General features: G+C 31.9%; 1 protein-coding gene across 1 annotated transcript in view; it reads right to left on the reverse strand.

Annotated features, from left to right (window-relative positions):
* LOC142331156 (uncharacterized) overlaps window positions 1-12,021 on the reverse strand; it is a 40,889-nt gene that overhangs the window by 18,192 nt on the left and 10,676 nt on the right. The window contains exons 4-6 of the mRNA XM_075376863.1: window positions 10,067-10,177; window positions 9,677-9,805; window positions 3,373-3,524 (exon numbers count right to left, since the gene is read on the reverse strand). Of these exons, the coding sequence (XP_075232978.1) occupies window positions 3,373-3,524; window positions 9,677-9,805; window positions 10,067-10,177 (392 nt within the window). The remainder of the gene's footprint in view (window positions 1-3,372; window positions 3,525-9,676; window positions 9,806-10,066; window positions 10,178-12,021) is intronic.

Raw genomic sequence — 12,021 nt, forward strand, 5'->3', positions numbered from 1 at the left:
ACCAAAAAAATATTGGTTTAAATTTACATGTTGGAGAGCATTCGGGCTCTCATTGAACTTAAAAATGAAGGAGAGGCATACATCCCCCCTAGATCCTGTATAAATCTATCCAGAAGATAGATTTATACAGCCCTTAGTCATGGCTTGCCATTCTTGCTGCCATGCTTTCATTGTGAGGCTGTAAAGACTCCTCCGCAGGCAGGAGAAGGGCAGCTGTTTGAAATTTAGAACTAGTGCATTGATATCACTGTTCTGCTTTGTTACAGGCCCGGCTCAAAACCCCATCCCAAATACCTCGGCTTCCCTGCCTCTTTGCAATTTTCATATGGCCGCCTGAACTTTCACCACTAAATCAACTGGGAAAAACTTTCCCAATACAGTGGTAGCCTCATAGGAGGTTGTTTTAAAAACAGCAGTGCATACAATTAAGGCTCTGCACTGCGCACTCCTTAGATTTTGAATAAGTGCTCGATTTTTTTCCAACCTATGCACCCAAACAGACGCCGCATAAGGGGTCATACTTTCGAAGACGCCTTAATACACCATGTACAAATGCCGGCTCAACAGTTCATAATCCTTTTGAGTAATCCTTCCAAGCTTGTGCATCACAGAGACAGCATCTGCTGTTACTTGCCTAATGTGGCTGCTACACAGCAATTTCTCATCAAACAAAACACCTATGTACTTATGAACTTGAACTCGGCTGATTACACAGCCTTTATACTTAATACGGGGGTTATGACTATATAAACTTCATATTGTGCACTGAAATCTTTAAATTTTGAATGTCCATCCAGCCCTCTCAGGGCTACAGGAACATTGTGGCATTCCAACTCATAGAGGACAAAACTCCAACACAAAGAAGGAAATGCTGTCTCTATGTCTATAAAAATTGCCAAAACATATTTACAGTCAGCGCTTTTCACCTCAGCAAGAGCATTTAAGAATCCTCAGTGCCAACCCATTTCATAAAAACATACTGGCCTTGACTTAAAAATGAGTTCATATCGATGCTTTCCCAGAGCCATTCCACAACCAGCCTTTCAACCAACTTTCCGATTACTGGCAAGAGGCTGATGGGTCGAAAACTGCTGACCTCACTTGAATCCTTTCCTGATTTTAGAGCACCCTCACCAAAGCCACCTTTCAACAAGTCGGAAAACAACCCCAGTTTAGGCACCCCGAGAACAATCTACCAAGGCGGCAGTCTGTTCATTATACATATAAATAACATTTTAATACCACCAGCATTGCTACTTTTTGTAAACGAAAAGGATTTGACAAGGGTTAGATTAGATTATTTGGCTATTTTAATAATACTAGAATTCTTGTTAGTCATGCTGTTTAAAAACAGTATTTAGAATAGCTTACTAAATAATTCAGAAGAGCATTAGAATAAAAAGCAGGATATTTGCATGGCACAATTTTTAAGTTATAATAGATGATAATCTTCTAACTGTACCCTTTAAAAATATATGTACACATGTATTATATTTACTAAGTAGTCAAATATAGAAGTCATTTTTAAAAGATGCAGTTTTTTATGAATTAGTTGTATAACAGCCAGAAAATTGGATGCACAAGATTCAAAGCAGCAGCAAGGTTAATAAGTCATGACTGGATCAGTTAGTTGTATTAGTAAATTTTATAGTTAGCCTAAATTTTTTTTCATGACAGTTCATGACAGGAAACACTAAAGATATATTTATACTATATATTTATATTAAACAGTTTTTAAATTTTATGTTTTATAGTAAAAAATACAAGGTCTGTTCAGAAAATAACTGAACATTATTAATTAGGTGCCAACTGAGATATTTAGTGATGTGCAGTTGACAGCACTGTGTTCCGCATAACCTCCTCTATAACCATGTTCTTGGATTGTTGATATCTCATTTAGTTTTTATGTTATTGTTATTTGAGTGCAACTTGCTTAAGTGTTAGTAGTGATTTTTATAATGTGCGATTTCCAGTAGCAATGATACAATGTAAAATTTTGCGTGAAACTGGGAAACCTTTCACAGAAACGTTTCAACTTTTGAAATAAGCTCATGGAGATGATGCTCTTGGTCGTACACAATGTTACAAATGGTTTTTGCAATCCAATCATCACAATGGATTAGCAAAAAATCTTCACACCCCCAAGAAAGCAGTCAGTCTCAACCCAATCTGTGATGCTCTCTGTTTTTTCAATTTTAATGGAATTGTGCATTTTGAATTCTTGCCTCAACGTGAAACAGTGAACCATATGTACTCAAAGCGTTTTATAATGGTTATGTGAAAAAATTCACAAAAAGAGACCAGAGTTGTAACGATACAACTCATGGTTCCTTCACCATGACAATGCACCTGCACACTCAGCTTTGTCAATTCATCAGTTTTGTGCTAAAAATCAGATGACTGTCCTCCCTCAGCCTACCTACTTGCCAGAATTGGTGCCTTGCGATTTTTTCTTATTTCCAAAATTTAAATTACTGATAAAAGAATGCCGTTTTGAGACTATTGATGACATTAAAGCAAATTTGTCATAAGTCTTAAAGGCCATTTCAAATGAAGCTATCCAGGACTGCTTCACAAAGTGGAAACACTGCTGGGAAAAGTGTGTGAAAGGTGAGGGGAGTAATTTGAATGGTACAAGGACCAATAATTTGTAAAACTAATAATAAAGATTAAAAAAATAAAGTTCCGTTATTTTCTGACCAACCTTATAAATAGCAAGAACAACTAACTGTATTGCAAATTTCTAGTCCATTAGGGTAACTTAAAATAGTGACTTATTAAATCTGAACATCTTTTATATCAATAGAAGGTATTTCTATTGATACATTTTTACACAAACTGCAGCATCTGTTCAGAGCAAAACTCTCTGTTACTGTTTGAATCCTTCTGTCCACATAAGTCATCAGCAGAGAAAACATAAAGATAATCTAGATATTTATTAAATCATAAATTTAAATTATGATACAAAAAAATAACAGAGGCTAAAGTTAGTGTGGTCTTTCAAAGGTATGAAGCCATTTCTTCTCCATTGCAAATAAACTTACTTTGTTTACCGACTGGCTGTAGAAAGTTGTTATTTCAGTCAAGAGTGAATGAAAGGATCATTTCAGGTCTTTATTGTATTACCAAAACGATTTCTGAGAACAGAACGCATAACAAACTGCTTAAAATCCATGTAAACAGAAACCAATCAATTTCAATTGTTTTATAACTTGCTGCTGCAGTCTAATTGATAAAGCACAACATGCTTACTGCTCTACTTAATATTCTTATCAGAATCCTCTGCTATTTAAAATAGATGTTAGATAGCTTCATGCTCAGGATGTACCCTAAGAAATTTATCAATAACAAAATAATGTTAAGTATCCTTACATTTTTATCAAATGATTGTGCTTCAGAAAATTCTACTTTCTCATCTGAATGTAGATAAATATTTGTAACAAATGAAGTAAAATCAACATCATTTACAAGTCCTTTTACATATAAATTCTCAATACTGACATCATTTTTAAATTTAGCATTTCCTGTAAAATATAAATTTTTAGATAAATATATTAATATGACATTAATTCAATAAACACAAAAAATTTACAAATAATCAACATATAGAAGAATTTTGGAATTGGCTTCATCCAATAGAAAAACATAATAAACATAAGATTTGAATTTACAAACGATCAATTTTTATCAGTGCTTAAAAAGTTTTACATTATTTTCCAGTAAAAAATTGAACCGCTTTAAATTCTCATAATTGATGATGAACAGAATTATTCAGAAATTTTACTTTTAATTTTTAACTATAATAACTTAAAAGCTAAAAATAAAAATTTATGGTAGTCCATAAATTAAGAAGAAATAAAGTTATGGTTTTATGACTCATCTCTCCGCAAAATATGATTCATCAGATTTTAAAATAACTCCATCTGTTCTTATGTAATATTTAGTTTAAGAATAAAATTTGAAAAATAAAAAGCAGAGAAAGTTTTTGAAATTTTTTAAAACATCATACTGTTTACAATTCAACAACTTGTAAACAAGCTATATTGTTTACAAGTCGACAACGTGACGTTCAAATTCGTAGAGGACTGCAGCACTGTTGTTTTGTTTGGCTATAGACAGAGATGGAGATATAACAGAACATTCCTACTGAACAAAGTAACATGCTTGTCAATCTGATCTAAACAAGAAATGTTGTTCGTTTAAATCAGGTTACTGTATTTTTTAGAACCTGTAATTTCTTTCTGATTACAGTAATAACACAATAAAAAAAGTTAATTTACATTACTGTATTAATAAAAGACAAAAATTTAAGCTGCAATTAATTACAATAATTTAATTAAGTAAATGTTTTCACTAAAATGGTATCATAGTTTACAGCATTATATTCAAAATTGGTAGTAATAATTTGGACATGCAGGCTTATCGAATCACAAGTTGAATATAGTTGCAGAATAAAAAATAAAATGATATTTTATATTAATTTACTAAATTACACAATCAATACTACTACAATACAGTCCTTAATCAGTTTCGTCTGCAGTTTCTGTAGAACTATCTTCTGTGACAGGCCAGCAACCCTCAATTTCTGAGATTGACTTATTTTCACCTCCACCAGAATTAATCTCCATTACCTAATGTCTCATCATTGTCCATCCCTGTATTTATAATTACGCTTTCAATGGCATCTTACATTAATGCATCTGTATTCCAGTAAGAATTCATTATCTACTGAACTTTCAACACTAATTTTTTCCAGTCTTTTATAATAATTAACGAAACTGCAACTAATATAATGGTTCTCAGTTCTGTTAATAAATATTTGTGGGGCATATTGCGGCGTCAAAAGTTTTTTAACTAGATTTCAAATAAATTCAACTGCGTTAAAATCAGTGTGGTAAGGTGTCAGTCGAAGTACAGTAATTCCTTTGTTATTTAGTATTTTGTCTAACTCATATTGTGGTTCTGAGCAATGTAGTTTAGCAATTTCTAAACGTTTTTTTTTTTTTAGATCTGGATCATAGTTACTTTATGTTTTTGGAGCCATTCTTGAATATCTTTTTTCAATGAATTGAATCACAGAGGTTTATTTTTTGTTTATTATGGTAAGGTGCATAATCTGTACTAAAATACAATTTGTTGAAGTACTGAGATAACTTGCTTTTCAATATACTTCAAAAAAGTATATATGCTGTATATTAAAAAAGTGCCATCTATGAATCCCATGTTTACCCACACGTGCCACAATTAAACAATCATCAGCACTACTGTTAAAAAACATCTGGTATGTCATCACTTTGTCAGTACTTTTTTTACCATATAATGAGTGTGCACCCAAGTTTCATCTAAGTATATGACTGGTCTCTTCTGGTCAGAAGTTGCATCTATTCTCAGATAAGAAATATACATGTTTCACAATTATATCATCTCATTCACACAAAATCAGTCTATTGTTTTTATACTTCCTGAATTGAAAACCCATACATTTTAAAATTTTCCTTAGTGTTTCCCTACTAGCAGTAAAATTCAGTTCCTCACGACAAAAATTGTGTAATTTTCATATAGTAGGTAATTCGTAATTCCTAATATAATTCAAAACATTTAAGAAATTCTCATCCAATAACATACCGGTCAAAATCGTCTGTTTCATATTTATTATGAGTATATTTCTTTTTTTTCTTTGGCATTTGAATTTGAGACCCACTAGTACCTCTTTTTCATATCCGATTTTCCTGATGTCAATAACTGTAGAACAGCTTAAATTCAGCAATCTACAAGCAAGTTCTGTCACTTTCCCAAGAGGTACCAATAATCCATTTTTTTCTTTGTCTATGAACTTAGTATGTTTAACATAAGGTGATAGCGCATCGCCCCGCATTTAACTTCTTCGCTGTCAAGCACTGACTGCGAAGAGATTTTCCGCGTTCACTTGACATCTTAACACGACTACTTTTAAGTAACAACTGTTGCAGTTTCCAGTGCAGAACAGAGAATATTTGTTTTTATTAGAAATAACACGTCTACACAAATTATATAATACTTACTATAACACACTATTATAATACTTATAACTACACGCCTATTTTAAACTTTTAACCCATAATTCTATGAATAATGTTTGTCATAATAACATTACTCAAACCAAAAAAATTGATGTAAGAAATTTATACTTTATTTACGTTTTTTTTTTTTTTAGTATATTTTCATCATGCTTGAGTTTTAAAGCATATTGACTAAGAAAACAATTCCTCTTATTACAAAATAACAGGCCAAAACATAAACTTCATTATTTATACAAAAATAGATATAATTAAGCAGAAGAAAAACTGATGTTTTATAACTAAAAATTGGAATTAAAATGATGTCTATTAATCCATTAATATAAATATATCCTAATAAATAATATAATGTTATGTAACGCTATCAGGATATGCATCTGCATCCATACATACAGACAGTAATGTCATGGCAGAAGTTGCAATTACTTTCACTGAAACGTAACTGTACACAACAGTAGTTCATAAACTCTCTGAATATCTGCTTCGTCTTGTCGAATAGTAACATAAGTATTAGAAAAATATTTTAATTTCTTTCATCTACACAAATTTTCTAAAAATACTTCTATATATATTTTAGAAAAAATAATACAATGCTAAAACTTAATAAACAATTAAACTTAAACTAATCCACCACAGAAAACAATTTAACACAGAATAAAAATAAATTAAGTATTAAAAAATACATACCAAAGAATTTTAATAAAATATCTAATATGTCTCTTTTCTCATTTAAAAAATAATCTAACAGCAATATGGTTTTTATGTTTAGAATGTTATAATCTAAGTTATAAATCTCTAGTAGCAAATAAGTTAAGCTATCCACTGCCTTTTAGATAAAAATTAATTCAAAGGAAACAATTTTTAAAGAAATTTGTGGCTATTTTGAAATTTAAGTTAAATTTTATATACGAGGGATATTTTTTTTTCAAGGTCTGATTGGTTACGAAATTAAAACCACAGTGAAAATAAAAAATTTTTTATTTGTAACAAGTACATAGTTACGCTATTTCTCTACATAGTAGCCACTTCGATTTAGACATTTGTCGTAGCATGGTACCAACTTTTTCCAATACCCTTGTCATAGAACGGAGCCGCCTGTGTTTTCAGCCATGTTTCTATGCTGGTAGGCAGCTCGATGTCTGTGCCAAAATGTTGTCCTCCTAGCCAGCGTTTCATATGAGCAAAGAGGTGAAAATCAGATGGAGCCAAGTCCGAGCTGTATGGTGAGTGATCAACCACTTCCCAACGAAAACGCTTCAGGAGCTTCTTTGTTACAGCTGCAGTTTGCGGCTGAGCATAGTCATGGAGAAAGACAATGCCTGATGACAACATTTCTCATCGCTTATTCTGAATTGCCCTTTGCAGACGTTGAAGAGTCACGCAGTATGAGGCTGCAGTGATGGTCGTGCCACTTCCATGAATTCCATCAAGAAAACTCCATTCCGGTCGCAGAACACAGTAGCCATACACTTTCTGTTGGAGGTTTGCTTGAACTTCTTTGGTTTACTGGAAGAATGAGAATGCATCCACTGTTTGGATTGTTCTTTTGTTTCTTCAGTTTCGAAATGGACCCATGTCTCGTCCCCTGTGACAATTTTGTTCAAAAAATCTTTTCCTTCATTGTGGTAGCACTGGAGAAATGTTAGGGAGGCGTCCATTCTCATTGTTTTGTGATGGTCGGACAGCATGTTGGGAACCCATCTCGCACACAGTTTGCGGTACTGAAGTCTCTCACTCACAATTGTATAGAGAGCTTACCTTGAAATTTCAGGAAACGAATCGCTCAATACAGAAATTGTGAACCGTCGATTTTCTCGAATTGCCTCTCATCCACTCCCTCAACGAGATCATCGGTTGACACTCGCTTCCTTCCCTGACCGTCTGCATCATGAACATCTGCACGTCCTGCTTTAAAGTTCCTGCATCATTGTCGCACTTTGCTGTCACTCATTGAAGTTTCACCGTACACATTACTTATTCGTCAATGATTTTCAGCTGCATTACACCCCTCACCCTGAAGAAATCTAATTACCACACGCACTTCATCCTTGGCGGGAGATGCTATTGTTGTAGACATGTTTATGTGCTAGCTGCATATTCAGAACTAAACGAAGTGACGCGGCGTGATTGAAGGCCATACTAGAGACACTGCGCAACACATATGCGCAAAGGTTCATCCAATTTTTGCGCCGGTTTTTATTTCACGATTGATCAGACCTTGAAAAAAATAACCCTGGTATATTTTATTTCAAAACTGACAGTTTTCTATAAGTTCAAACTGTTTAATTAATTTCATTAAATTGATCTATTTCTCATCTACAAAGGTTACTAAATATGAAAATTTCTACCATGAATCTTATGTAAGAAAATGTTAAATCTCCTGCAAGTAAGATTTTGTAAACACCCTTCATCTTACATTTATTTATTTCCTTTTTATAAAAATTACAGGTTTTTGTCCAATTTCAGGTGCTGAAGACATATCAATTTTGTAATGTATGAAAAATTCCAAGCATGTCTGAATTTAAACTCAGGAACTTCTAAATTAAAGGCATAGGCACTACACCTAACCACAGAAGTCTGGTTACATAATTAACTGGCGGTTCCCATTTTGTTTGTTTAAAATAAAAACATTACTTATTTTGTTTTAAATAAATAATAAATATAGTGCAAAAGTTTTACATTAATGTAATCTGTGTTGAAATACAAAATAATCTTTCACTCTAAAAATAAGTTTGGTAGTATCAAATATAAATCTATAGTCAGAAAGAAATTTCTGAAAATATTAGCATGGAATATGATTTATAGAAGTGAAACATGGATAACAAGAAATTGGAAAAGAATAGAGAACTTCAAAGTTCTCCAAAGCGATACAGTAAAGGTTGAAAATTAGGAGGAACAATAAAATTCAGAATGAAAAATCTACAGGTGAATGAGAGAGGAGAAAGATTTGTCCCAAAATTATTCAGTTCATCTGCATAATTAGTCACTAAAAGATTCTGGCAATATATGCATAAACTAGGCTGATCGACCATATTACGACACCTAGTTTGGTTAATTTGCAGAGATGTATAGAAGATGAGAACTATAGAGGAAGACAAAAACTGAATATACAAAACAGACAATAATTTTCAATGTAGGGTATAGTGAATTAGTGATGCTAAAAGACTAGCACACAGAACAAAAAGGAATGGAGTATAGCATCAAACCAGTCAAGTAAATATTGAAGACTCAAAAATAAGAATGCTTACAATGTTTTCCGCTTAAAATATTGAGAAAATGATTAAAAATAGAACAATTAATGAATATTAAATTGTAGAAGATAAAACTCCCTTTTATTAAAGTCTACAGACAAGCAGACAGGAGTGTTATATTTATGTAACAGTTTAAATACACATGAGGATCAAATAAACAGATGACCAAAAGTTTTAAAATAGAGCCTTCCACTTCTAAATGTAGAGATATAGATGTTAAGGATGATTTACATATTCCCATAATCTTTTATTCTACAATCATAAAAAAGTATTTCATAATAAAATAAAATAAAATCATAAAAAGTCCTTATTTATTTTCCTGTTGTTCTAATTTAGTACTAATACACATACATAAAATATGTTTCTTACCTTTCCACAGATGGGTATCATTATCCAAATACTTATATTTAGACAACAAATCAGTAAAATTAACTTCATTTAAATGACCACTCATTTGTAAATTATTTACATTTACAGTGCCCTTTACATACAGTTTCGCTAAACAAAAGTAAAATAACCATTTAAATATTCACAAAGCATTAAAAACATGAAAATAATGCAAGTTATCTTAGCCAATAAAGCAGGAAAAAATCACTAATACAATTTTAAAATAATGAATAATTTTTATAGCACAAAAACTTCATGGGTAATGTTCATTTACACATGAAGTTTTATATGTAATTCACATTCACGGATATGAATATGAATTAAGTTACATATGAATCACTGAAATATAAATTAATAAAATAAAACTCTTACCATTTATTGTTTGATTACCATATTTTGTTAAATTAGAAATATCCATGTTATTTATACGTTTTACATTCAGATCACCATCTATATATAATCCATTTAAAAATGTCTTAGCTCCTGCAAAATAACAAAGAATATATTAAAATTCAAACTAGAAAAGTACATTTTTATAGTGTATGACAATGTACAGGAGTTAATAATAAAAAATGTAAATTCCATATTAATATCAACTTTATACAAAAGTAATCAAACAAATAAGTGTTAAAATAAGGTTGTGTGTGTGTATGTACAACCTAGACAATCAATGCTCGTTTATTTCACATCATTACACAGAGTAAAATTGCCAGTAAGCAGTTAAACAAAACACAACTCTTTATTTTAATATCATCATGTGATAACAGCTGGCAGTATGCTGCATTCATGAACTCCTGTAATACTATATTTTTTTCTTTTGCTTCATGAAGATATGTTACTCTACTCTAATTATAAATAGATTGCATTAGATTTTACCAAGAACAAGACACTTTGCTATCCTCAACACATTCATACGTTTGAATTTTTGGGCAATCTTCAAATAGGAAAAAGAATAGCTGAAGAGTCCCATTGGCACAGAGGGTCGCTACTCCACTGAACTCCAACAAAGAAGTGACTGCCCAGTTGGCTATTATTAGATATGATTGTTCCATTCCTAGTTTGAGCCAGCTAGTACTGCGCTCTAGTATCTACTAGCGCTGGCCTGTGAATCAGTTTCATACTTCGATTCGAGTGAAGAATCCCGTCCGACACAGTCATGCATTCTCTTAGTCTAATGTGACTTATTTTGTAGTCTTTTAAGTGTGACAAAATTAATTTCAACTATCCTAGCAGAACATGGTTTCATCATTTCATCTGAATACCAATATAGTCCATACTAGCTCTAAAGGCTTAACAATGATGACTCAAATAGCACAGTAGCTGGCAACTGATCCAAATCCTATAGCACTTTTTCAAGAAACAAGAAATATAAGATAAGGGAATGAGAGAGAAGAAGAAGAAATGTCCTCACCACAGAGGAACAGGGGGTGAGTGGCACAAGGCAGGTGTCTTCGACTACAGGGGTGGGTTGGGATGTCCTAACCACAGGTGGACGCTAAAGATTTGAATGGTTTACCATCTTGCCCAGGGCCTTAAAGCTATATAACTGCCCCTACTGCTCTACAACTGCTCTTCTGTTAACTACAGAAATATAATTTAATATTTGGGGCTAATAACTGTTGTGAATGTATCATTCATTACTTCAGACCAAAAACAGGAAAGATTCAATGTCATGAAGGTACAATAGTTAATAAAAATTAAATTGATGATGTGCTAAGCAAAAATTTAGATTCTGCATGTGACTGATTCTAGTGACTGAAATAATTCTAATGCTAATGATTTAAATTGAAAATTAAAATTTCCAATTTAAATACTTAAATTGAAAATTAGAAATAAAAGTAAATGAGGTAGTTTACCTCAACTGGCTAAACAGCCATTTTTACTAAATATGTAAAGAAAAAAGTAATAATAATAATAAGAAGAAAAGAAGAGATGTTACTGAGGCTAAACATTTAAAGTCTATTTCTTGGATACAGTAATGGATATGGAATGAAGGACATGTAGAATTTGGGAGTAGAGGATTAAGAAAATACGCAGTAACTTCTATAGAACTATTCTTAAGACCTATATTTCATCACAAAATAAAAACTAATTGATCAGTAAAAATCATAAAAACAAGAAATTGATAAAAATAATATTTTGCAAAATGTCATAACACATCTGGACATCAAAAAAACAATGTTTTTATTAAACCAAGTTTAATAAGAATAAGATGCTCTCTGTAGTCAAGTACACACTTATAAGTTCAGAAGAGTTAAAGAATTTCATAAAACAACAAAAGAGCAGTTCTATTTCAAAACAAGATACAGTTAAATTTATTTTAATCA

This window comes from Lycorma delicatula, chromosome 10 (genome assembly GCF_047948215.1).
Source record: "Lycorma delicatula isolate Av1 chromosome 10, ASM4794821v1, whole genome shotgun sequence".
Lineage (NCBI taxonomy): Eukaryota > Metazoa > Arthropoda > Insecta > Hemiptera > Fulgoridae > Lycorma > Lycorma delicatula.